This window comes from Scyliorhinus torazame, chromosome 9 (genome assembly GCF_047496885.1).
Source record: "Scyliorhinus torazame isolate Kashiwa2021f chromosome 9, sScyTor2.1, whole genome shotgun sequence".
NCBI lineage: Eukaryota > Metazoa > Chordata > Chondrichthyes > Carcharhiniformes > Scyliorhinidae > Scyliorhinus > Scyliorhinus torazame.
In genome coordinates this window covers 134,951,857-134,979,371 of record NC_092715.1, presented here as the reverse complement: position 1 = coordinate 134,979,371, position 27,515 = coordinate 134,951,857, and the positions used below count along the sequence as shown (strand labels likewise).

Genomic DNA, 27,515 nt, shown 5'->3' with positions numbered 1-27,515 from the left:
CAAATCCACTCATGCCAAGAAATGGCATTATTTCCCTTTGTCTTGAGCGTATTGAAAACTCCTCAATAACTGTTGGTTTCATATCCCGTGTGACCATTCGACCCTGTCCGATTGTGTGGCCAAGGAAAGTGACTTGGGATTTTCTAAATTCACTTTTGGCTAGGTTTATCACCAAACCCGCCTCCTGAAGTCAATCGAATAACTCCATCAGATGTTTTAAATGTTCTGTCCATGTCTGGCTGAAAGTTACCAGATCGTCGATGTATACCGCACAATTGGGTAATCCTGAAACTACTTTGTTAATTAACCGTTGAAATGTGCCTGGGGCGTTTTTAATGCCAAATGGCATAACTTTGACTTGGTATATACCATCAAAAGCTGAAATCTCCTTCTCCCTTTCGGATAAAGGTCCCTGCCAATAACCTTTTAAGTAAATCCAGTTTGGAAATAAAAACTGATTGTCCCACTTTCTCAATGCAATCCTTCAAACGTGGGATAGGATAAGAGTCCGTTCTTGTAAATGCATTAACCTTTCTATAGTCCACACACAACCGTTGGGTACCGTCTGGTTTCGGTATCATCACTATGGGTGAGCTCCATTGGCTGCAACCCACTTCAATTATTCCATTTTTAAGCATACTCTCAATCTCTTTGTTAACCTGTGCCAATTTTAAAGGGTTAAGTCTATATGGACGTTGTTTGATTGGAACAGCATTTCCCACATCTACATCATGTATAGCCATTTTAGTACTTCCTAATTCATCTCTACAAACTTGCCCACGTGATATCAATAACTCTTTCAGGTCAGTCCGTTTTTCCTCTGGAAGGTAACTCACCAATTTATCCCAATTTTTAAGAACATCCTCATTTTCCAATTTAATGTGAGGTATGTCAAAATCACAGTCATCTGGATTTGGTTCGTCACTTTGAGTTAGAATCATTAAAACCTCCTTTTTCTCTCCTTCCCTTTCAAAGTACCTTTTAAGCATATTCACATGACAGTGATTCTTCCTTCTACCTGGTGTTTTTACCACATAATTCACCTCACTTAATTTCCTTTCAATCTGATAAGGTCCACAAAACCTTGCTTTTAAAGGTTCACCTACCACTGGTAACAACACGAAAACTTTATCCCCACTGGCAAAACTACGAACTTTGGATTTCTTGTCCGCTACCCGTTTCATCACATTTTGTGCAACTTTTAAATGTTGTCTAGCCAATTCACCTGCTCTATTTAATCGTTCCCTAAAATTTGACACTTAATCCAATAATGTAAGTTCCGATTTCTCACTCACCAATTTTTCCTTAATCAATTTAAGTGGTCCTCTTACCTCATGACCAAAAATTAGTTCAAAAGGACTAAATTTGGTTGACTCATTCGGTGCATCCCTAATTGCAAACAGGACAAATGGAATTCCTTTATCCCAATCCTCTGGATAATCGTGACAATAAGCCCTCAACATTGTCTTTAATGTCTGATGCCACCCTTCTAACGCTCCCTGTGATTCTGGATGATACGCAGTTTATTTAAATTGTTTTATTCCTAAGCTATCCATAACTTCTTTGAATAACCTTGAGGTAAAATTTGATCCTTGATCCGATTATATTTCTGTGGGTAGTCCATATCTAGTAAAGAATTTAAGTAACTCCTCCAAAATCTTTTTAGCTGTAATATTACGTACTGGAATGGCCTCTGGAAACCTGGTAGGCACATCCATTATAGTCAAAAGATATTGATTCCCACTTTTTGTTTTAGGAAGCGGTCCGACCCAATCAATTAGGACCCTTGTAAAAGGTTCCTTAAGTGCTGGAATGGGTATTAAGGGCACTGGTTTTATCACTGCTTGAGGTTTCCCTATCACTTGATGTGTGACATGATTGACAAAATTTAACTCCATCTTTATGTAATCCAGGCCAATAAAAATGTTTCTGGATTTTAGCTTGAGTTTTCCTTATTCCCAAATGACCTCCCACTGGTATCTCATGTGCAACTCGCAACACCTCCTTTCTATACCCTACCGGCAATACTACTTGATGAACTTCTGCCCACTTCATCCACCTGCATATGTAAAGGTCTCCAATTTCTCCTCAAGACATCACGTTTACGGTAATAACACTCTGGTATACACACAGATTCCTCTTCCGTGTATGCATTCTGATACATCCGTTTTATTTCCATTTCTTTTTGCTGTAACTCCGCCAATTTTCATGAACTAAAAATATCCGCCTCATCCTCCACCTATTCTTGTTCTTTTTCAACCATCTGATCAAAAATCATTTCTGACAATTGCTCTTCAACGTCATCTTCAATCTTTGATTTCTCCTCTTCCTGTGACTTTGCGACCTTGTTGCCACACAATCCGGAAAAATCCCAGGATATTCGTCCTTCAACACTTCAGTTGTCTATTTTGCGCTGGCTTATCAACCACAGTAGGCATCACTCCCACCTGCGATCCAGCTATATCATTACCCAATATAAACTTTATTCCTGGACAAGATAGTTTCTCTATTACTCCTACTACCCTTCACCACTCTTCACTGGACTTTCCAACCTTCCCTTATATAATTGAACTCTCCTCTCACCCTGAATTGCACATATTACCACCTTTTCTGGCAACATTCTTCCCAAACTACATAACTCCTCATCTCTTACCATTAAAGATTGACTAGCTCCCGTATCTCTTAAAATTGTGACTTCTTTACCTGCTCCTCCTGATACACATGGGTAAATTTTACCCACACAAGTAAATTCTTTAAAGAGATCTGACATCTTCTTATCAATCACCTCTTGATCAGGCTGTAAAATCTTTTGCACTTCCTTCGCTTCACTTGGGCTTTCCTTTTCCACTTTAACAAACCCCACTGTCTTATCCTGTTCTACCATATCAGCCTTCCCAGTGCTTTTCTTCAACCACCAACACTGTGACTTTACATGGCCTAGTTTATTACAGTGATAACATTTGAAACTTTTCATTTATTTTCCACCCTTCTGGATTTCTTTTTTAATCTGAGGTACACTCTCCTTATTATCTCCCATCAGATCACCTTTACCTTTACCACTTGAGTATTTCTCATGCCCCAGTTTCTATCCCTCACAGGCTGAAACTAATGTCGCAAACCAAGCTTTGATTTATGAACTAATTCATAATCATCTGCCATTTCTGCTGCTAATCTCGCAGTTTTAACCATCTGCTCTTCTACATGAGTTTTCACTACATCAGGAATTACATTTTTAAACTCCTCCAAAAGCATAATTACTCTGAGAGCTTCATACGTTTGGTCTATTTTCAAAGCCCTTATCCATCTATCAAAATTACTCTGTTTGATCCTTTCAAACTCCATGTATGTTTGACCAAATTCTTTCCTTAAATTTCTAAACCTTTGTCTGTAGGCTTCAGGCACTAGTTCATATACACCTAAGATGGATTTTTTTCACCTCCTCATGCGTCTCAGATACCTCCTCCCGTAGTGATGCAAACACTTCACTAGCTCTACCTACCAGCTTTGTTTGAATTAGTAATACCCACATGTCCTGTGGCCATTTCATTTGTTGAGCTACCTTCTCAAATGAAATGAAAAAGGCTTCCATCTCCTTCTCATCAAACCTTGGCAGTGCTTGGACATATTTAAATACAATCCCACCAAGCCTTCGACTTTGGTGCTCTTTCTCACTATCCTCATCACTATCATCCAACTGTACGTTTCCCTTTACGTCTGCCAATTTTAACTGACTGTCATGTTTCATGGCCATTTTCTGAAGTTCAAACTCTCTCTCTTTATCTTTTTCCCTGATCTGTATCTCCCTTTCTCTTTCTCTTTGTTCTGCTAGGGCTATTCTTTCTTTTTGCCTTTCTTCTCTCTCCTTTTCTTTTTCTTCTCTCTCTCTCTCTCTTTCTTTTTCCGCTCTCTTTCGTATTCAAGCTGCTTTAATTCTTTCTCATGTTCCATTTGTTTAATTTGCAACTGAATTTTTGCTATTTCCAATGAGTCAAACTGTATCTCAGGCAACTTTAAATGCTTAGCCACCGCCATAATTATCTCATCTTTTCGCATTTTGTCAGGTAATGTTAACTGCAATGTTTTTGCCAAGTCTAACAGTCTGCTTTAAGTCTCTGTCTGTAAGGTACTGCGTGTGACAGTCTCCACCCCCAAAAACTTCAGAGCCTCTGAAAGAGCCATTGTCCACAACACACTCCCTACTTAAACTAAAATACCACATCTGAAAAGCACCCATAATATGCTCACCCCTCACTGTCTTTAAGTTCACTAAGCCAATCCAATAGATAGACTTTTATCCCCCTCGAGCCCCCAATTTGTTATGGGCCAGGGTTTAGAGAACCCCAAAGTGTATCATGGAATTCCCCTGACCCACAACTTTTAATAGATTGTGGTATGGGGAGCACTCTACAGGTGTGGTACAGCAGAAATGGAAAGTATTTTTCAAAGCAAAACAATGTTTATTCTATGAACTTTTTAAAACATACAGTGATCATCTTAGCAACCATTAATTCAAATATAACCCCCAAAGAATATAACACTAAGTAATGATTAAGCTGTCCTTTTAGCATCCAGAATAGTTTAAAAAATCTTCAATACAGAAACACATCAGGTTAAAGTCACTACTGTTATGTGTTTAAATCACCAGGATCGATTTACAGTCCTTAGATTAGAGAGAGAGATTCATACACCATCTGGCTGTGACTGCAGCTATCCAGCTCTGAAAACGAAACTAAAACACACCCTGCAGCCTGCTCAAAAACGAAAGTTAAAAGCTGACAGACATCCCAGCTCCACCCACTCTCTGACATCACTGCAGTGGTGAACACCCATTTCTTAAAGGTACTCTCACCACAGATATTTATACACCCCCATTTATAAACACTCATTTCATAAAGATACTCTCACATGACAATAGGCCACTGGTAAACTAAAGCCTTGCTGGGCGGTGAGTCACCCACCAACCACTGGTGGCGATTAAGGCCCTTTAGTAGCTACTTAAGGGCCTCAATTGGCCTCTAGGAAAGAAGGCTTCTCTCCACCGTTCCCTGAGTTAGATCTGTGTGAATAACACAGCAGGGTCCCCACCCTTAGCCCTCCTGCCCGATCAAACCTCACTCCTCATCTCTGGGGGCATTAAACTCTACCAATTGACTTTGATCTTTGCCCACAAATGGTGCCTGACCTGCTGCTTATTTCTAGTTTTCTGTTTTAAATATAGATATCTAGCATTTCGCATTTATATTGGCCCAAAATAGAAACTTGCTTGACAGCTTAGATCTAGCCCGCACATATTTAAAGGAGAGGTGCTTTGTGGCTAGAGACATTTGGGAGCTGAACCTGACCTGGGAATGACAGAAATAGGGCACCAAGGTTTTCCGATGCTACAATCCAGGTCTTGCTGGAGGAGGTGAAAAGATGCAGGGACGTCCAGTATCCACACGTCACCGGACGTCCATCCAGACACAGAATCAGGCAGCAATTGGAGCAGATAGTTGAGGAGATCAACTTCAGGAGTTGAGCCCCAAGGACTTGGATGTAATGCTACAAGAAATTCAGATGACCTCCTGAGTCGTCAAGGTCATTGGATGCATCTTCAAATGCCATATCCTATCACCTGTGCGACCAGTTCAGTCACTGCTCAATTCACCACACTCCAGCTGCTAGCATCGCTATCATTAAGACTCATTCTGAACATTCATATACTTCACCTCATACTCGGTATCAAGGTTCAAATTAGAAGTGCAATGGGATATTCTCCACTTGTTTGGATGAATGTAGCCTCAGTAATATTCAAGAAAATTGACACCATCACTACAAAGCTTTCTGCTTAATTAGCAGCCCATTACCCACCATTCATTTCCTCCATCACCTATGTGCACTGTATACCATTTACCAGATGCACTGCAGCAACTCACCAAGGCTTCCTTGACAACACCTTCCAAATCTGCAACCTCTTCTGTCTAGAAGAACAAAGGCAGTAGATGCATGGAAACCCCACCACCTGCAATTTCCCCTCTAACTGACACACCATCCTGACTTTGAACTATATTGCATTCCTTCATTATAACTTGGTCAAATTCCTGACACACCCTCCCTAATGGCACATGGACTGAAGCATTTCAACCAGCCACCACTGTTAGAGAAATAAAGGTAGTTTTAAGAGATTTATATTTGTATTGTTAAACATTAGAAATAAGGTATTATTTTAAGAGGTTTAATTTAATGTTTATGTGGTTACAAGAGTAAAACCTATAATTAGATTCACGCTGGGCAAAGGTGTTTGTATCTGTGGGGGTTGGTTAAGTTCCAACTGTGTTTCTATTGTGCTTAGGGCTATGGTGTGAAGAATAACTAAAAGGTATAAGCACATGTGGGTTGCTTAGCAACAGGCCTTGTAAGGTAGAGAAGCTTTTAAGACGTAGTTTAGCTAATTTGATTGCAATTAGAGATATATAGGGAGATAAAAAGCAATACTCACAGCTCTGCTAGAAGCAGTTGGTTTATAAGTCTAGAGAAAGAACATCTCAGCTTTGCTAGAAGAAAAGCTATACCATGGAGTAATAGTTAAGAATGCAGAGATTTAACAAGCAGCTGGCTAAGGATACTGGAACAATTTAAGAGAAGTGTCCAAGAAGTCGAGAGTTAAGTGAACAGAGGCCCAAGGCATTGTTCAGAAGAATTCAAGGAAGAGTAAGCAAAGTATTCTGAGTTAAAGAGACAATTGCAGTAACCAGATTTCAGGTGGGACAACAGTCTTCAAAGGCAAAACAAATGTTTGGTGCCATTTTAATACAGTCTCAGAATAGGAAGTTAACGCAGTTTAATATAGTTTCAGAATAGGAAGTTAAAGCAGTTTGCACAGCAGTCAGACAAATAAATCCTAAAGGGGTTGATGTGAAATCTTGGACTGGATTCACTGTTTAAAAATGGAGTGGAAACTTTGTTTGAAAGTGTAATTTGGAAAACCTGGTCTGGATTCCGGAATGCAAACTGCTAAGGGAATGCATACTTATGAGAGAAGACTTTAAAGTGTATTTTTGGGAGTTTAATTTGGAAACTCATATTAAAAGAAAAATAAATTTAGAGTACCCAATTGTTTTTCCCAATTAAGGGGCAATTTAGCATGGTCATTTCACCTATCATTCACATCTTTTTGGGTTGTGGGCAGTCACGGGGAGAGTGTGCAAATTCCACACGGACAGTGACCCAAGGCCAGGATCAAACCCGGGTCCTCTGCGCCACTGTACCCTTGATTTGGAAATTCTCACATTTCAATCATCTGGTGGGATTCTGAGGAGACTTCCACAAACATTCACTTGGGGTTCAGAGTGAAAGTGTATTTTCTCACAGTAATTCTGTGTGCTTAAAAGGGACTTTGTGTTAATGAGAGCATTGTAGATTAAAATGTACTTTGTAATCCATGTTAATCCTAAAATTTGTGTGTAATTGTTACGCTAAGAGGGGAGTAAAGGCGTATTCTATCACAAACCAATATTTTCAAGTTTAGTGTATCAAAGTACGTGACTATATTCCTTCATGTTTTACAAAATAATATAAGTTACGGTCTTTTGAGACAGGGTTCCATTCTGGGATCTGATCAACTGGGACCGCAACACTACCGTCTCGTGGGCATTGAGGGACATCTATATCCCCATGATCAAATTTTTAAAAAGTCTCTCGCCTTCTGCACTGTAAATTCTATGATATCTCCCAACTTGCACCATTGGCGGTTTTCATCCATGACACTCACTTCACCAAAACACATTGCACAACAATCCCTTCTCTTTGCAGGAGTAGGTCGTGCCCAACAGCAGGAATTAACCGGAGAGGGAGAGCCAAGGTTACATATCTCTGACCCCCATGGCTGAGAGAGTACTGCCTATCATGTAAATGACCATTACTGAGACCGTGGGCAGCGATGGGGACAATGATGGTTTTCTCATTCTTCATGCATTCCACATCTTCCTTATCCTATAGTTTCTTTTGACTTGCGATTTCCAGGTGGTGTAAAAAAAAGTTCTTATTTTCTTCACGCTCCCCCACCAGAACCGGATTCCTGTGCTTTTTCTTTTCAGATACCCAAGAAGTGCAACTTGGCCAGGCAAGTAGTGAGTAACTCTCGCAATCACCAGTTCAGCCAATGACACTGAACAAATCAAAGGATGGTTCAGAGGCAGGATCTGTGCGTCAGACATTGGGCTGCATCCTGGGTAGGGGGGCAAGGATCATCCAGGTACCAGCATGCCAGAGGGCAAGACCGCACGCAAATTCTGCAGAGAACTCAAATTAGAACTTTGATGAGCCAGGCTATAGAAATAGGCTGATGGCTAAGCAAAACAAAATGCTTGGTGCATTGGGAAGCCTGCCAGAAAGCCTGTGTTCAATCTCAAGGAGTCCACCACCATCAGGGCTTGCAGCAAAGCTTGAAGCCTATCCTTTCCAGCATCAAAATAGTGTCCAACTCCATTAAACACATTTGTAGATTTAATCATCACACAGCATCTGATGACCAATGCCCCTGCTTCTATTGCATAAGGCACAGCTTCACAAAAGTCCAGCGGAATCTCTGACTACAGATGTGCTGGCTCAGCTTATTGCCATGACAGCTCACACTGTTGCCAAAGTGGCTACAGATAACCAATGCTCAAAGGAGCTTGCGGGTTGTCACAACAGTAATTGTCCCTGCACTGGATTACTAAGAATGTTCAGGCACCCGCTCTGGGAGAGCAAGTGAAATGAAAATGAAAATCGCTTATTGTCACAAGTAGGCTTCAATGAAGTTACAGTTATTGGTATTGCACTTGAATGACTTTTTGCACTTACAGCCTGGGCAGATTCTTGGGTTGCATCCACCCTTTTTCTTGTTACTCCTTCTGCTCAAGCCCCTTGCAAGTTGGCTGGTGGCAACAGGCTGTCTCCTGGACGTACTAGCGAGAGGCAGCACGGTTTTGTGAAGGGGAGGTCGTGTCTCACTAACTTGATAGAGTTTTTCGAGGAGGTCACAAAGATGGTTGATGCAGGTAGGGCAGTGGATGTTGTCTATATAGACTTCAGTAAGACCTTTGACAAGGTCCCTCATGGCAGACTGGTACAAAAGGTGAAGTCACACGGGATCAGAGGTGAGCTGGCAAGATGGATACAGAACTGGCTAGGTCACAGAAAGCAGAGTAGAAATGAAAGGGTGCTTTTCTGATTGGAGGGCTGTGACTAGTGGTGTTCATAGTATATATAAATGATTTGGAGGAAATTTTAACTGGTCTGATTAGTAAGTTTGCGGACGACACAAAGGTTGGTGGAATTGCGGATCGCGATGAGGACTCTCAGAGGATACAGTCGCTCTGTATAGATTTAGATCGTTTGGAGTCTTGGGCAGAGAGATGGCAGATGGAGTTCAATCTGGACAAATGTGAGGTAATGCATTTTGGAAGGTCTAATACAGGTAGGGAATATGCAGTGAATGGTAGACTGAGTACTGACAGTCAAGAGTACTGACAGTCAGAGAGATCTAGGTGTACATGTCCACAGGTTACTGAAAGGGGCAACGCAGGTGGAGAAGGTAGTCAAGAAGGCATACGGCATGCTTGCCTTCATTGGCCGGGTCATTGAGTATAAAAATTGGCAAGTCATGTTGCAGCTGCACAGAACCTTAGTTAGGCCACACTTGGGGTGTAGTGTTCAATTCTGGTCGCCACACTACCGGAAGGATGTGGAGACTTTTAGAGAGGGTGCAGAAGAGATTTACCAGAATGTTGCCTGGTGTGGAGGGCATTAGCTATGAGGAGGTTGAATAAACTCAAGTTTGTTCTCACTGGAATGACGGAGGTTGAGGGGCAACCTAATAGAGGTCTACAAAATTATGAGGGGCATAGACAAAGTGGATAGCCAGAGACTTTTTCCCAGGGTAGAGGGGTCAATTACTAGGGGGCATAGGCTTAAGGTGCGAGGGGCAAGGTTTAGAGGAGATGTACGAGGCAAGTTTTTTACACAGAGGGTAGTGTGTGTCTGGAAGTCGCTGCCGGAGGAGGTGGTGGAAGCAGGGATGATAGTGACGTTTAAGGGGCATCTTGACAAATACATGAATAGGATGTGAATAGAGGGATACGGACGCAGGAAGTGTAGGAGATTTTAGTTTAGACGGGCAGCATGGCCAGCGCAGGCTTGGAGGGCCAAAGGGCCTGTTCCTGTGGTGTACTTTTCTTTGTTCTTTGTTCATCCAGGTCTGCAATGAGCTTTAGGCCGGCCCAGACAAGTACTGTTGAGTTTGTCCAGCGGTTTCGGCAGCAGAATTGTTTTTTCAGCGCACCAGTGGTCTGCTGTATCTCTGTTAGTGTGGCAGCATGGCTTTCATTGTACTCTTGCTGCACACGTGTGTGGGTTGTGAACTGAATTCATGAGCTATACTGTCAGCAGATAAACCTTGTGACATGGTGTCTCAAATGCTGCTGGCATAGCAGACTGTCACGGAATGAAGATACTGTTGCCAGGACATTGACATGAATGCTGCTCTGCCTATGGTCACAGCTGGATCTTGAGGTAGTGGAATCCGTTTTGGTTCCGGACATGGTACGGTTGACATGTGATGCCAGTAAGACAACATATATACCCCACACCTTGGGAAGCCTGCAATTCTAGCAAGCATTTGTCACTGCTCTGTCTACTTGTCCCAAGCCAGAGAGAATGAAATGAAGTTGGTCTTCAGTGTGACACTGGGGAACAAACTGGAAGATGTTGCTAAAATTGCCAACTCCTGCCTGGAAGGAACCAGATGCATTAAGGTTCATTACCACGATCACTTTGGCTGCACTGCCAGTGGACAGTGATTGTTCTGAGGTTGCATTCATTGCTGCAGCAGTTGGCAGATATTAGTAACAACCTTTTCGATGAAGTGCAGACATCCTGCACACATTTTCCTTGATGAGGTTTAGGTCATAAAATGGTTTCGTGAAACCCCTGGGAAGATGTGGCCTACTGCTGAGAGCCCTTTTCCCTTTCTTCCTCCCTCTTCCTGCATCTTGTCTTACTTTCTATTATCTTTGCTCAAACACCAGTCATATAGAGGAAAGCATACTAGTGTATCTATGTCTGGAAGAAACTATTTTGAGCAGAAGCCTTAAAGTCATAAAAAATATAATTCAGCAGTTGCCACCCCTCTCCCTGTTAATTTTAGAAACTTGAAACTACTAACTACTATGAAAACAGTAGCAGGGTATAGAATCACAGCAATAGCCAGAAGAAATCACCCAGCAATCAGCCTGTAAGTAGTTGCTTTTCTGTTTTTATGTAGATTAACACCATGATCTGCTGCCTACCCTGAGTACTTACAACAGAATTAGCTGAGTGTGAATTTCACCTCAGAAGTCAGGCGCACCTCAGCTGCCATTTTGGAACCCCAGTGGCACTTCTAATGCCCCCAAAATGGCACCATTCACCCACTGTGCCTAATGTGCATCAATGATCATTCGGTGGCTTTAATCTTTATTTTTCAGACTTAAAGAAGGGCAAAATGGTGTGAATTTGGTTTTCTTTGGTTCTCGGGTGTTTACTCTGATTTCCACTTTTTGTGCCCATATTTACATTTTGGCTTATGTTCAGGAAATATGGGTATGAACAGAGATAAACAAAATGGGCAATCAAATTAGCATAATTTGAGGTGTACCTTCCCCATGTGAAATTCCAGCAACAGTACCTGCTATGATAAAGATAGATAGCGGTATATGTGACTATAAACAAGCGAACATCAGTCCTGATAGTATGGGAGTTGTTTGGGAAATGAAAATTAAATAAGTCTCCCGGAATATTACTAATTTTTTAAAAATTGTGTTTCTAGTCTGTGGTACACATGATAGAACTTCAGGAAACAAACAATGAAAATCGCCCTCACCAAAACTGTGTGATAGTAAATAGCGGCAAGATAGATGTTCAAGAACCTTTTGTGGTTGAAATAAACGAAGACGATTAACCGGATAACACACTACAGTGTCTCTCAGGAAGAACAGATGATATGCACGGGTGACAGTTTTTATGTTCGTGAAATACCAAAGCATGATTCAAAATTCTCCAGAGGTCTTGAGCGAAAAATGACTTGTACATTTGGAAGGTACAATACAGTGGTCCAGAAATAGGTCCATGGAGCATCCCTTTCTCTGTAAGTGGCTTATCTGAATGTGGATTTGGGAGAAGGACTGCTCCTTTGACAATATGTTAAAGTAATCAGTTGGCCATGTTCTTTCTGTAACCCCCTCTGTAATCGCCACCACTCTTTGACCTGAACCCTGGGATGATGCAGTACCAGCAGTGGAATGATCATTGATTCCTCTTCCTTATTCATCACTTCCTGGCTCCGTTAAAAACAGTTCTGAGGCCCAGTATCGGGGCAAACTTGGACTCACCATTCCAGAGCAGGGAATACAAAATTGGGGGCTGTCCAAAATTCTAGGCTTTTAATGCAACCAGGAGACTGCTGAAATATTTGCTACTGTTTACAGTTTTTTGCAACGCTGTGTTCCAGTTAAACTTTTATGAAAATATATTTCACAAAACCAAGTTAAACATCCAAGTTGCATTTGGAACCTATCAGATCATTTAGATTGATAAAATGTTTGTTCCCGTCAATATTACGATATTTACTTAATTGTTTTACACAAAACTATTTGAGTGGAAAGATCCGTGGTTATTTGACCTGGAATAAACCTAGCCACTGAAGAAATTAAATTAAACATTTTCATCAATGTTAAATGTTTTGTTTTGTTTGCATGCGTAAGAATGGGTTTCAAAGTGTAATGCTAGTCAAGTGTAACTAACACGTCTATCTTCGGTTTATGATGAACTTACCTGCTGTTTGAATTTTGTTGTTCATGCCAGTCCTTTACTGTGATAATTCCTGACAAAACTGGTGCATCATTTTCTGAACTAATAGAAGCCTATATGAATAAAGCATATGCACTTGTGACTCTAATTGTTTAATATTTTCAGGACATGAAAGCTCAAGAGGAAACCATTAAGGTTTGAGTCAATGGGTTGGAATTTGAACTCGGGGTCAAAGCAACAGCCCTCACTGCCAACCTCCAAGAAAGCTGCCTGCTATCTCGGTGGTGTAGCTTTTCACTTTTCCAATGGCTGTTTAATACTGGGGCCAAGACATAGAACATAGAACATTACAGCGCAGTACAGGCCCTTCGGCCCTCGATGTTGCGCCGACCTGTGAACCCACTCTAAAGCCCATCTACTATTCCCTTATCGTCCACATGTCTATCCAATGACAAGGGTTGCAAGGCATCAATCAGCAGCACTGCCATCAGCAAGCAGGACAAGCAGCCAATCATATTGAAGCATTCCCACTGCAACAAACCAGAGAGTTAAAAGCACTTTTACCCTTCAGTTTTAACTTAACCATGAGATAGTTATGATTACACAAGAATATAAAAATTAGGAGCACGAGTAATTAAGATAGAAGCTAACATATAAACAAATGTTTTATAAAAAGCTAAAATAATTTTTTGCTAAAATAATTTTTGTATCACAATGGGAAATGTTATATTTCAAAAACATTAAGATTACTGTTTCAGGCCTGTGAGGGCAATTAACAGTATTCGTGAACTAAAGCGCTGTTAAAAGTCCACTTACACTTCATCAACAAGATGAAGTTTTTCAAATGGTTTTTATGGTGCAACTTTATGCTAAAAGTATAAGAGTGGATGCTCTCTCCAGTTCAATGATTTCTAATTGTTTGCAGTTTGGGGGAGTCGTCAACAGTTCACTCTGTGGAGGAGGGGAGACTCATTGATAGCAACTTTTGGATTTTTGCATTATTCTGCGCATATTTGTCTTGGGATGTGAATGTTGGTAACAAGGCCAGCATAAGCCATCCATTTCTAATTAACCTTGCAAAGGCAGCGATGAGCCATCTTCTTAAACTGCTGCCATCTGTATTGTTGGAACACGATGGTGCTGTTGGATAGGGAGTTCCAGGATTTTGACCCAGTGAAAATGAAGCAATGGTGGGCTTTAATTGTTCAGATGGTGGGGTCATGTTTCCCACCATCTGCGGAATTGGCAGGAAACACATCTCGGCCAACTCCAAATGACACGCAGCCAATTTACGCTCCAATCAGCATTGATTTCGCTGCAGATGGGACTTGTGCCACTCAGGAGGAAGTCCTGCCGAAGAGAGTTTGGCCAGCAGCTTTACAGTTCTTGCAGTGACAGTACTGCAGTGGACAGAAGATGATGATGTTCAAGAAGACACTGAGTCTAAAGCCGGAGACTTGAGGCATAGGCATGTTCAAGGTGTCCTAGGGCATGGAGGATAGGGAAGGCCTGGGGGGGGTGGGGTGCTGTGAGGGAGCATTCGGGGGTGAGGCTGGTGGGGCAAGAGGTCCAGAGGCCATCTAAGATTTTAGGGTTCCAAGCTATAAAACCCTTCCAATTAAAAATTCTAAACTTCAAGTTTTTAATTTTTAAAACTAGGATCCTTACTTGTCCTTAACCACAAGTTATGAATAACTAGCATGAAACAAGCAGAATTTGTTCAGCAGGATATTACATATATTTAACATGAAGCAGTATAGACAGCATAGAAGTTCTTCATCTCTCAAGTTCCTAGGGATCATTGAGTGTTGCTAGCACTGATATCTTTCTCTTTGTCTTTGAAGTGATGTTGAACTGTGCCCGGAGGAGTCAACCCCGAAGTTGTGGTAACACTTTGCCAACAAATAATATGGTTTTCCAATTATTATCCCCACTTCTCATTATTCGTCCTCCGTTATTTGGAAAATGTCCAAATCCACCTCTTCCTTTGGCTATAGGGTGCAAGTCTTTTGTCGCCCCATCTTTGTAAGAAAATCTCTTGTTCCCTTGGGCCCTTCAGCGTTCACATTCCATTGTGAACAAATAACACGTTTCCTTTAAATACAATAGTCACAAACAAGGTCCCATCCTCTGGTCAAAATATTTTAACCCATTCCCACAAATAATAAAACTATTAACATAATATCAGAAAATTTTCATTCTGGTGCAGAACAATTAAAGAAATGCATGGTTTATTTAAACATAAGAGATGGAATTCTCCAGCTGTCAGGATTCTCTTTTCCTGTTGGCAGTGCAATCCCATCCATGGGTTACTCGATGACATGGTGTGGCTACAATGGGAAACCCCATTGACAAGTGGTGAGAAGAGAGAATCCCGCGAATGGCGCGCAACCGAGAAACAAACAGCCGGAGAATCCACCCAAGGTATCATTCTAAGAACAAACTACTTTTAACCATTTTTCCAAACAGCGAATGCAGATTCTTCGGCATTTAAGTCATAATGCAATTAAATCTTATTGTCACAAACACAACAGCAGCATTCCTGTAAAGAATCGCAACTGCCTTGACTACCCATTGTTTCACTAACAGAAATTCAAACAAAACCATTTAATGTGTTTCAGGGATAAAATCCATAAATGTTGCATACCCTAAAATTCGTAAAACTATCAAAATCTTATATTGGACCATAAGAGTATGGGTGGACCTTAAGAGTGTGCGTGTGTGTGTATATGGGGGGGGGGGGGGGGGGTGGGGTGGATGGGGATGCCTGATTTCGAAGGGGGGTGCCTGATTTCAGTGGGGGGCTTCTGATGAAGGCCCCCATTCCCACCTCCGCTGTATCTTTACTGTATTTCACACTTCCCACGTTCTACCGGCCTAAAAATTGAGACTGAGTGTGAAATTGCCCTTAAGTGTCCATTGATTTGCCACTTAAGAGCCTCATTGGGGAAAGGGAGGGCTTCCTGTCTGAGGCCTTGCCATCCCAAGCCATCCATGCGGTCAAGGCAGCTAGAAACCTGGTGAGAATCCTGTACCTTCAAGTTCCTACTTTCCCCACCACCCACCCATTGCATCCCATCCTTCCCCCCCTGCCCTCACCACCCCACCACCTAAAAACCTGCTGGTGGGGGAGAGTAAAATTCTGCCCATGATTTCCAAGTCAGGATGGTGCTTGACTTCAAAGGAAACTTGCAGGTGGTTGTGCTTCCAGGCACCTGCTTTCCTCTTTCCAAGCGTCAGAGGTTTCAGGTTTAGATGGTGCTGTTGAAGAAGCCATGGCGGGTTGCTGCCGTGCATCTCATCTCATATGTGGTACATACTGCAGCCAAAGTGCACTGCTGATAGAGAGAGTGAATGTTTAAGGTGGTGTGTGAAATACCAATTAATCGGCCGGCTTTGTCCTGGATGGATTTGAGCTTCTTGATTGTTGCTGAAGCTGAACTCATCCAGGCAAGTGGGAGTATTCCATCATACTCCTGACTTGTGCTTGTAGATGATGAAATGGGTCTGGCGAGATATGAAATGAGTAATTTGCCACAGGAAACCCAGCTTCTGACTTGTGCACAATGACACTGAATATGGCTGGTCCAGTAAGGTTTCTGGTCATTGATATATGGAATGTTAATAGTTAATCCCGTTAAAGGGAAGATGGTTATATTCTTTTTGTTGGAAATAATTATTGTCTGGTACTTTTGTGGTACAAGTAATATTTGCCATTTATCAGCCCATGTCTGAATGTCTTGCTGTATGTGGGCAAATCTGAGAAGTTGTAACTCATCTACGCTAGGCAATTATCAGTGAACATTCCAACTTCTGAAGGAGGGGATATGATGAAGTTGATCTTTTGTCCTATGAATAACTAGAGTTCCCTTGATTCCCATTGACTTTGATTTTACTAGGGCTCCATGATGCCACCCGTAGTCAAATATTGCCTTGATGTCCAGGGCAATCACACTTCCCTCACCTCTGGAATTCAGCTGTTTTGTCCATGTTTGGACCAAGACTTCAATTGGGTCTGGCCCTGGAGAAACCCAAACCGAGCATCGGTAAGCAGGTTATTAAGTGCCACGTGATTGTGTTGTTGACAACACTTCTTTTACATGGCTGCTAAATGATAATGGACTGATGGGTAATTGGCTGCATTGGATTTTGTGGTCAGGACATATCTCAGCAATTTATTACCATCAGGTAGATGGCAGTGTTGCAGCTGTAGTGTAACAGCTAGCTAGGGGCATGACAAATGTGGTTAGCACTGCTGCCTCACAGCGTCAGAGACCCGGGTTTGATTCCGACTCGGGTGACCGTCTATGTAGAGTTTGCCCTTTATTCCCATGTCTACGTGGGTTTCCTCCAGGTGCTCCGGTTTCTTCCCACAGTCTAAAGATGTGCAGGTTAGGTGGATTAGATATGCTAAATTGCTCCTAGGCGGGGTTATGGGGATTGGGCCTGGCAGGGAGCTCTTTCAGAGGGTCGGTGCAGACCCAATGGGCTGCTTTAATTAAAGCAAAACTATTTAGGACTGAAAACAGGAAGCACTTTTTCCACACAATGAGTAATGGAAATCTGGGACTTTGTCCCATAAAGATTGTGGATATCAGGATATTTGGAGTTTTCAAGACTGATATTGATGGTGTTAGTTAATTAGTTGATTCAAGATATTGGGGGTATGGAACAAAGGAGGGAAATGCAGTTGAGGTGCATATCAGTCATAATCTGACTGGAGCAGACTTCTGGGACTGAATATATGTCGCCTTAATGGAAGTGATTAACCACAAATAAGGCCCTGAAATTCATCTTTAACTTACTAATAATTCTACAAATCTTGAGGAGATCGGGACTATTACAACCCACAGAAATTATATCCCACCCGTGGAAACTAGGAACTCAAAAATAGCATTTTTTTTTTTAAGCCTTTCTTCACATCCACACTTTTTGTACCCTTTGGGGAATAGTGGTGGAAGGATTTCAGGAGCTGATTATCAGTCCATTGAATGCTCCTTTCATGGCCAACATGTCTTGGTATTGGACTTGAACCCAGAGCTTCTGGCCCAGCAGTAGGGACGCTACCACTGCACCCCAAGGCTTTCAAGAAAAATCAACCAAACAACACAGGTAGTAACAGACTTTAGAAGGGAATGGGTGGTAACACAGAGATACACCTGGCACATAAAATTTAATGGAGAAAAATGTAAAGTGATACATTTTGATGGGAAGAATGTGGAGAGGAGAAATGAACTAAATGGTACAATTTTAAATGGGTTCAAAAACAGACTTGAGGGTATTAGTATACAAATGTTTGAAGGTGGCAGGACAAGTTGAGAAGGCTGCTAAAAATGCATTGAGGAACCCCTTGGCTTTATTAACAGAAGCATAGAATACAAAGGAAGGGAAGTTATGCCAGACCTTTATAAAAATGTTCGGCCTCAGATGGCGTATTGTGTTCAGTTGTGAGCAGCACATTTTAGGAAGGATGTCAGGCCTTGGAGAGGATGCAGAAAAGGTAGCAGGGTGAAAGTTTTCTGTTGAATGGAGGAACAGGGATTGTTCTCCTTTGAGTAGAAAAACTGAAGAGGAGATTTGATATCAGTATTCATGATCATAGATAGTTTTGATGAAGTAGGTAAGGAGAAAATGTTTAGTGTGGCACATGGCTCAGTAGACAGACGTAACATGTTTAAGGTGATTGATAAAATGAACCAGAGGTGACATGAGGAAACAATATTTTACACCGCAATTGTTGTGGTCAGCAATCCACTGCCTGAAAGGGTGAAGTAGATACTATAGTAAAATCAAAGTGAATTGGAGAGGGAACACCCTCCCCCCCTCCCTCCTGACCCACACCAGTATCGGTAATGTGCACCAAACTAAACCACAAAACAGGTAGGAATATAATGAGGACACCAGCTGCACACCAAAGACAAAATAGAGACAAAAAACAAAAAGAATACAATACTGCCAACTGCCGAGTCAGCACATGCCCCCTCCCACCACCATCACCACCACGGGCCCGGCAGCAGACTTACATCGATGGAAAGGTGGCCAATAGATGTACAGGAAAGTATGTGTGTGAACGTCAGTGTGTGCATATCAGTAAGAGACTGCATGGACGGCACGGTAGCACAGTGCTATAGCACTGCTGCTGTACAGCACCAGGGTCCCGGGTTCGATTCCCAGGTTGGATCACTGTCTGTGTGGAGTCTGCACGTTCTCCCTGTGTCTGTGAGGCACGATCAATTTGACTGGAGACGAAGTTGAATCCAAACTGAGGCTTTATTAGTATCAAATGTGTGGCCTCCCACAGCAGCTGGCGAAATGGCTGCGAGCTGGAGGCCATGCATATTTATAACCCACCTCCTGGGCGGAGCTAGCATGCAGGGGCCACAGGTGAACCTGTAGTGCAGGTTCTACCGTACAACCTCTAATATCAGAACACAGTGGTTTACCACAGTCTGCGTGATTTTTCTTCGGGTGCTCTGGTTTCTTCCCACAAGTCCTGAAAGACGTGCCATTAGGTGAATTGGACATTCTGATTTCACTCTCAGTGTACCCGAAGAGGCGCCAGAGTGTGGCCTCTAGGGGATTTTCACAGTAACCTCATTGCAGTGTAATGTAAGCCTACTTGTGACTATAAAGATTATAAAAAAAGATTATAAAGAGTATATTCGTGAATGACTGCACATGCATGCCCGTAGAGTATGTGTGCATTAGAATGAGCAGCACAGACCACTGGAAAAGGTCACGCCAACACGGGGCACAGAGAAAGAAGGAGAGAGAACAGCCTATCCCTTCTCCAGCACTGGTAATTTGCCAGAAGACTAGGCCATAGAAGTGAGAGGGATCGCAGCAGACAAGCACACAGCTGCAAGACAAAAAAAGAACACACTGCCAATGGTGCAAAAATGACGCCCCCACTCCCCACACTACAGTAGATCTGTATCTGTGGGAAGCTGTTTGGTGAGCCAACTACTGGAAGTTCACACCAGTATGGTGTGCAGCAGAGGAGGAAGAGAAAGGAAAAACCACCTCCCCGCTCCAGCACTGGCAGCGCCGCGTTCCAATGACTCCCGGGCCACCAAGGCAGGAGGGGTTGGAAATGGTGAAAAAAATAAACTGCAGCTACATGGTATCCATCATACAATTCCCTCTGGGCTTCGCATCCGAGCCGGGCTGCAGTATCGGTATCTAATCTTCCATCACCACACTGTCCGAGGGCCGGGTCACAGGATCACAGGGGTCATTAACAGGTGATCCACATATCCAGAACAGAATACACAGTCAACACACAAAACAGACCTTTAAAAACATCCACAGACTGCTCGAGCAGGTCCTCCGACATCCTCAGCCCGGTAGTAGGCCCACTTAAATCCTCCCCTCGCCGCACTCCAGGTAAAAGAGACTAAAAGGCAACAACCTTCTTTCTTCCTTCCCTCCATCCAGACAGCAGCAAGTAAGTCCAAGAGGAGGAGACAGCAGGCAAGCAGCAAACAAACTCTCAGCTGCAGCAGCCTCCATGCATTTGCAGCTAAGCAGAAAACAAACCTGCAGCTGGGAAGTATTCGCATAACTAACAAGGCCAATTCCTCATTAGCAATAGCCTTTAGCTGTGAAGCTAGAGGCTGCTTACAGTCGAAGGGATGATGTGGAGATGCCAGCGTTGGACTTGGGGTGAGCACAGTAAGAAGTCTTACAACACCAGGTTAAAGTCCAACAGGTTTATTTGGAATCACTAGCTTTCGGAGCGTAGCTCCTTCATCAGGTGAGTCCTGGGAGTCGAAGGGAGTTAAAGTGACCATCAGCATATAACCAAGAACAGGGCTCTGTCCTAGAAGTTTTTGGTAGGACAGACAGGCAGCAGCTGTAGCTGCCCTGTTATGGGTATCCACAATATGTAAAGATGGCTCTAAGCCCACATGGCTGAAAAGCCCCTCACCAAAGCTCCTCCGACCCCCCCAGCTCAGGGGCGACTCCCAACCTGGAACGCTTCACCCCCCAGCACTGGGGCAGTACTTCCAGTGCCCTTGAGCTGCATGGAAAATGGAAATAGCTGCTCACCTCCACACTTCCCATCAGCAGCCATCATGCCAGCTTTACGTTTTAAAAAAGAAATACTAAAAAATGCCCACTTGATTTCTCGCTGGGGAGCCGGTTAATTCATGGGAGACTGTTACATTCAAATTCAATCTTGCTAATGAGATGGAAATCAATACAAATTAGGGTTAACATGTTCGTCATATTTGGGTGAGGTCCAGAACTTGCCATTGAGAGCAGGCCGATTAAATAGCAAACTGATTTGCGCCCAGCGCGAATCTCAATTTAGGCCTTTCCTGCCATTTAACCAGGGCGCCCAGATTGGCGCCAGGCGCAGCACGGTGGTTAAATCACACCCAAAATGTTTTGTGATGTGTAAGGAGCTATATGAGTGTAAGCTCTTTCATCACAATTTCACAAAAAAGACAGGTACGTTTCAGTGACTGTGTAGCACCGGTGTGGATCTGGGCGCAACGGATGAATCGTGCGAGAGCCCCAAGTCGGGTTCTGTGCCGGGCGCCAGGCCGATCGCGAGTCACCCGACTCGCTGCGCTCCAGGCTCCAGTGGCTCCAGGGTGCCGTCTGGCTCTTTTCCCCACAAACATGGACCAGGCGTAACAGCACCTTGGGGGTCTCGCAGGTCATTAAGAGTCCCACAGATGGATAGGGACAGGGCAGGGTGGTACTCTGGCACCCAGTTACCCTGCTACTGCCAACCTGGCACAGCCAGTTTGGCACTGGCCTTACCCATTGGGGGGGGGGGGGGGGGGGAGAAAGAGGGGTCAGAGGGGGGTTGGGGTTCCCAGAGGCCTCGATAAGACTGAGGAGGGGTGAAAAGGGTGGTGTCCAGAAGCAGGAGCGGGCGGCCTGAAAGGAGACGCATGTAGAGGTCGGGGCTGCTGTTCAAAATGGCACCCTGATCTGCAAGGAGCTGTTCCTGCTAGTGAGCCCAGTTTGCCAGTGCAGGAAATTGACTAAAGTGTGACCTTGGCGGGGAGAAACTCCCGCTGCCCAACAAACCGGCAAAATGCCAGTGAATAGTGGGGTGAATCTTGTTGCTGCAGCCGCCGAGAAACACTCCAAACGCACCCGAAAACAGACTTAACCTTTTTCTGCTGAATCGCGCCGACATTTCCATGGTTTTGGCAAAGCACACATCATGTTTTATAACATGTTTTGATCTCATTGTTTATATATAGATCCATAATCTTCGATTTCAGTCTTAACTATTATTGATCAAGCTCTTTAAAAAAATTAAGTAGCATTGACTCTTTTTATTTGGCCTTTATTCCAACTTAACTGTTTTTATTTAGAGGGAGAATAAATTACTCAAGCTCTCATCTTGCTTCAGCATTATCACTTTTATGTATGGATGCCCAAGGACTGCATTTATAGTGCATGCGAAATAACTTGTTTTGGAAATAGAATAAGCATTTATCCCAATCATTATTCCAAAGCAAATAATTTTAGTTTTGCTGGTGTCTAGTCATAAGAGAGTTTTGAGTCATAGAATTTACAGTGCAGAAGGAGGCCATTCGGCCCATCAAGTCTTCACCGGCTCTTGGAAAGAGCACCCTACCCAAGGTCAACACTGCCACCCCATTCCCATAACCCAGTAACCCCACCCAACACTAAGGGCAATTTTGGACACTAAGGGCAATTTATCATGGCCAATCCACCTAACCTGCACATCTTTGGACTGTGGGAGGAAACCGGAGCACCCGGAGGAAACCCACGCACACACGGGAGGATGTGCAGACTCCGCACAGTCAGTGACCCAAGCTGGAATTGAACTTGGGACCCTGGAGCTGTGAAGCAATTGTGCTATCCACAAGGCTACCGTGCTGCCCCTGTCCTTGAGACATCCTTAACACTCCTGTCTTCAATATGTCAATGCCTTTTTGAGTCACACAATTTCTATAGCACAGTTACTATAATGTATTTTGACTTAAAATCAAATGCCTTAGAAATATATTCTGGTATGTGATTAGTCACACTGACAATTTGCTTCACATTCACTTTCAGTGAATGGTTGATAAAATAAAACAGACAGGTAATTCACATTTTGTGACAAAGTTCAGGTTATATGCTTTGTTCCCAGAACGGATTGGTTTGCTCAGTTTGTATTGAAGAGAACTGGAATGACATAAATAGCAGGGTTTTCTGTGATTGAGAAATGCAATGTGGAGATTTTAATTTGATTGGCTCATAATTTTACTGTCAAAGTAACAAAATACAGCAAGTTTAAGATTAGACTGGGAAATCTGAAAGTTACTATTGTAGCCATCTGGGATGGCCACCTGCAAAGGACCATGGGAATTGAGGCCAACCCAGGAAACCCAGAACTCAGACAGATACAGAGCTTGTGTGTATTTGCAACCCAGATAGCTAGACCTGATCAAAACCCCCGCTCGTTTGCATTCTAATGGCCCATTTCCCCAGAACAACAGGACTGCACTCAAGAAATCGGTACAGCTACAGACTGACTGGTGCCACTCCCTTTACTCAGAGAGCCCCAACAGCCAAGGTCAATGACCGCTAAGGACCCACCCAGCCACCAAGGCACCTGCCCCTTTATTAGCCGAAATCGAAGGCAGTGATCAGAGCCCTGTCGAATTATTGGGTCCAAGATTAAGGACTGCCCGAAAGAGCGCAAAACCCTAGAGGGATAAAAAGGGACACAGCCATGTGTTTAGTCTCTTTTGGACCCGGCCTGTGCCAGCCTCCTTTGAATCCGGCCTGTGCCAGCCCAACTGCAGCATAATGACCTGACAGCCAAGTTCAAGACCAACGATCGCTACCTGACGGATGAGCCCAGCAGAGACAGAACCACTTCTTCAAACCAGCCACGTGAGATCAAGATAAAGGCCTTATCCACTTGCACAGTGCCGGTCGCTTGAAGTTAAGTATAGGTTATTGTAGTTGATAGGTGTAGTTTAACTTGTAGTATATTGCGCTTGCATGTCGAAGTAACCCTTGTGTGTAAATAAGCCAGCTTTGAACTTGAACTGACTAACTGGTTGTGTGGTCATTTGACCGATATGCGGGAAAGCTTTGTGGTTCAGTAAGAGAAATAGAAACACCCACAGTATTGGCGACGCTGTTGGGGCATAACATCATATTGGCGACTTTAAAGAGCAACATTATTATAGTATTCCATTAAATTGGAAACACTATCCCTGATCACTGCTCTGTTCCTAGCTTTGTGAAAAAAGAAACCCGCTACCTGAGTCACCACTGAAATTCATTGAATTGGATTTTCATTGAGCTGAGGAGGCGGGACCAGAGGCAGGCATACCATCAATTTTGCACTACCAGCTGGCATATCCCCTCCTCTGGTGTAATTATATTGAGACTACTTCAGGGGGATGATAACTAGCCGCCCGCCAGAGATGGGTAGCTATTAGGCCAATTAAAGTGCCCATTGAGGACACTCATCAGATGCCGCCTGGAAATTTCCAAATAGCAGACGGGGCACTATGGTCAAAGCCCAGCCTCCTGTTGTCAAGCATCAAACCCGACAATGCTTGATTTAATTTCCCTCACCCTATAGCCACAATTACCAGTGGGCCACCAAAGCAGCAGCAGCTCATCTGTGGAGGAGCTCCCCCTCTGGGTGGCCATTTGCCCCATCAGGAGAGCTGGGCATTGTCAATGTTAGCAGGAGAGCGAGAAGGTATCAATATGTCGACACCCTCTGAAGATTCAGAAAGTTTAATTGGCAAATGGGGCCATGATTTAGTTTGATTGTTCTGGAAACCACCTATATCCAAATGAAATGTTATTATGACAAACAAGGTTCCTGCTTGCAGCACTCCCCCACTGGTGGTGTGATCTGGATTTAATGAAGATTAATTTATTTAATCTCAACATGATTCTTGCATGGCTTGATATTTCCAGGGTGGGGTGGGGGTGGGCAGGGGAAGCAGACTAATTTACAAAATTAGGAGCTTGCTGCTCTTAAAAAGAATGCCGCTCAAAATGAATGCAACATGTGGCTATGGATTAGATTATGGAGGTGGGTTTGTTGGGACAGTTGGGGGAGGTCAGTGGCAGGGGTGGACAGAGGCATTCCTCCAGCCCTTATAAAGACTGAGATTGTTTTATCAAATATTGTTGGTTTGTCTAAAGGCTGCATGGAGTTCGAAGAAGTGACAGTTGAAAAAAGGGGAACTTCCAACGTAGAAGGAATTGGGCCCATGAGCGAAATGGGTGTAATTCCAATCCTGCCTCCTGCCTAGTGAATTTACTTTCTGGGTGCATTAGTTGGATGTGAGGAGCCTTGCTCTTGAGTAGCAATCCCGGGCACCCTGCCCAGAGGACAGTAATATATTAGGTTTGGTCATTGTTGTCATCTTGAGTGGGAACGGTATTAAAAATACTGGGCATGCTGACTAAATGTAGCCATCATCTTTTTGATGTACATGTGGTCCCTGGTACTGCAGTGCTAACCAGCAATGAGCCAAAAGAAGTCCCACTTCTACCACCTCCACTATTAAGTTGAGATGCTTTACAAACAAATGTATATTCAGGTGAGGACAAATAAATACTGTAATGCAAATTTCAGGAAAATGCAGAATGTGCCGAACAAACTTTTTTTATTTTACTGGTTCTGAAAATAAAATAAAAAATCAAAGCCTGATTAGGAACTCCTGTTCTCAGTAATCTTCCTTTTACTCATTCCAAAAAGGCTTACAATGAAAAGATTAAACAAGTGCAAATGCCAAGCATTCAGGTTTGTTGTTTAATTAAATATTTTTGGATTCAATTTGAAAACTTAAAGGACCTCGTACAGTGCAAGCATTTTAGCTCACAAATAATAGAAGACATTGCAGTCCAGGAAGATATTGATACACGGTCTTCTTTCCCATGTCCTGGTACAAATTATTGGGGGACTACCATATGAAAGACTAATTTATTGTGCTACAAGGCAAAAATAATTTTAAGTTCAGATATGTGGTATACATATTTAAATTTAGATTTAATTTTGGGGGTTGAGGCTCAGTCAAAGTGAGTGGCCAATATGTAGAACCAGTACTGAAGGATGTGATACCCACTAAGCCAATATTTGGAGCTGCAACACTTCAGGAGCCCCTCAAATTTGAGAACTAAAATTGGTTTCATGTTGCTTTAGTTGATACAGAGAGCATTGTCAAATGTCAGAATTTATCAAGTTAGAAACAATAGCAGAAGTCCTGTTGTAGGGATGAAAGCCGCATGTGACCCGTCTTTGGCAGGCAGTGGGATGTAGGGTCGCATTTTGCCAGCAATGGTCATTGCTGAGGGTGCAGCTGCAAGATGACAGTGTACCGATGGCTGGGCTCCCTCAAGTAAGATTAAGTAGGGTCTCACAGACAGACCCTCGTGATTGGTGTGGCGAGGTGGAGGGGATCTCGATGGCTCTGTTGCAGTGGGTACATCTATTGCCACCAGGGTCCTCTCTGTGGACCAAGATTACCCCAAAAGGAGGCCCCTCACAGAATCTATTCAGAAGCCAGCAGACTTCAATGGGTGGTCTCCCCGCATGGTGCTGGCCCCTCATTGGCGGGAGCTAAATGCCCGTGTTGGCGGAAAGTAAGAGGCTCACCTGCCATTTTTGTGTGCTAAATGGCACACTGTGGGATGACATCAGGATCCCCTCCTGGACCATTTTGCCAGACCCCTTGCCTCCCAACCCAATCCCAAAGGGCTGGCAAAATTCAGCCTGAGGAATTTGTTCCATTACCAAACATAAATGTTAATATTCTGTCTGAAACATTGACCCTACTTTATAGATAACATTTTCATTTTGTTGAACAATTACACATATCGTATTACAAAGTTATAAAGTTGTAACCGAAACAAAAGCAAGTACATGTGACAAGTAGGATTAGCAGGATGTAAACATCCTGGAACTTTCATAACTCAGAGGCTGCATTTTTTCTTACGCCTTTCCTTTAACTGTACAAAGAATATTTCAGTTAAGCCCACAGTGCAATTGTCGCCCTTTTTATTAGCTGTGGTTGTAATTCTATTTTTACATTCCTTTCCTAAACTCAAGCGTGGTAAATTCCCATTTTGAGTCAGTAAGGTCAAAATGGTTTCTTTGTGCGCCAATAGCTTGTTTCTCCTCTGATTGAAATCTCTTTCAGCCATTTCAAGGATGTTGCTGAGATGATGCTTTTTATGTAGCCACAAAAGAGTTTGGTATTCCTGAATGATTTAATCGTTTAACATTTCAGGATTTTTCAGTTTCTCCTGGGCTCATTCAGTCTTATTTAATTCTTTCCAAGTGAGATCAACCACTTCCCCATTCTGAACTCCTAATTTTCTTTCCTGTACTTCTAGCCTTCCTCGCAACTTATAAAACGTATTATTCAAATCAGTTTGGGTTTTCAAAGACCCGGGCTGGATTTTCAGTTTCTGAGCTTAAGTGCTGACGCCAATGGAGGATCCGTGGAGTTCCGCAACGAAATAATCGGTGCCACACTTGCACCGATTCCGCTACTGGCTAGCACCGACGTTATGTGGAACATCCGCAGAACACGCGAAAAATGATGGGGGAATCGCTGGGTCCGTGTTGGACACGCGCACGGCTGACAAGCTGCAGCCGTGCGTACACTATACATCCCCCCCCACACACACCGCTCGCGTCTGAAAAGACGGCCCTGGTTCTGCTGGACCGCGTCTCCGTCCACCCC

General features: G+C 43.2%; 1 protein-coding gene across 5 annotated transcripts in view; it reads left to right on the top strand.

Annotated features, from left to right (window-relative positions):
* The window catches only part of ppic (peptidylprolyl isomerase C), a 107,650-nt gene that overhangs the window by 20,970 nt on the left and 59,165 nt on the right, over positions 1-27,515 (top strand). For 3 of the 5 annotated variants that reach the window (XM_072516538.1, XM_072516537.1, XM_072516539.1), the window contains one exon: positions 15,099-15,231. In XM_072516538.1, coding sequence (XP_072372639.1) covers positions 15,099-15,231 — 133 coding nt within the window. Of the gene's footprint in view, positions 1-11,827; positions 12,950-15,098; positions 15,232-27,515 lie in introns of those variants that run through there. The other 2 variants (XM_072516540.1, XM_072516541.1) reach the window with 1 other exon arrangement.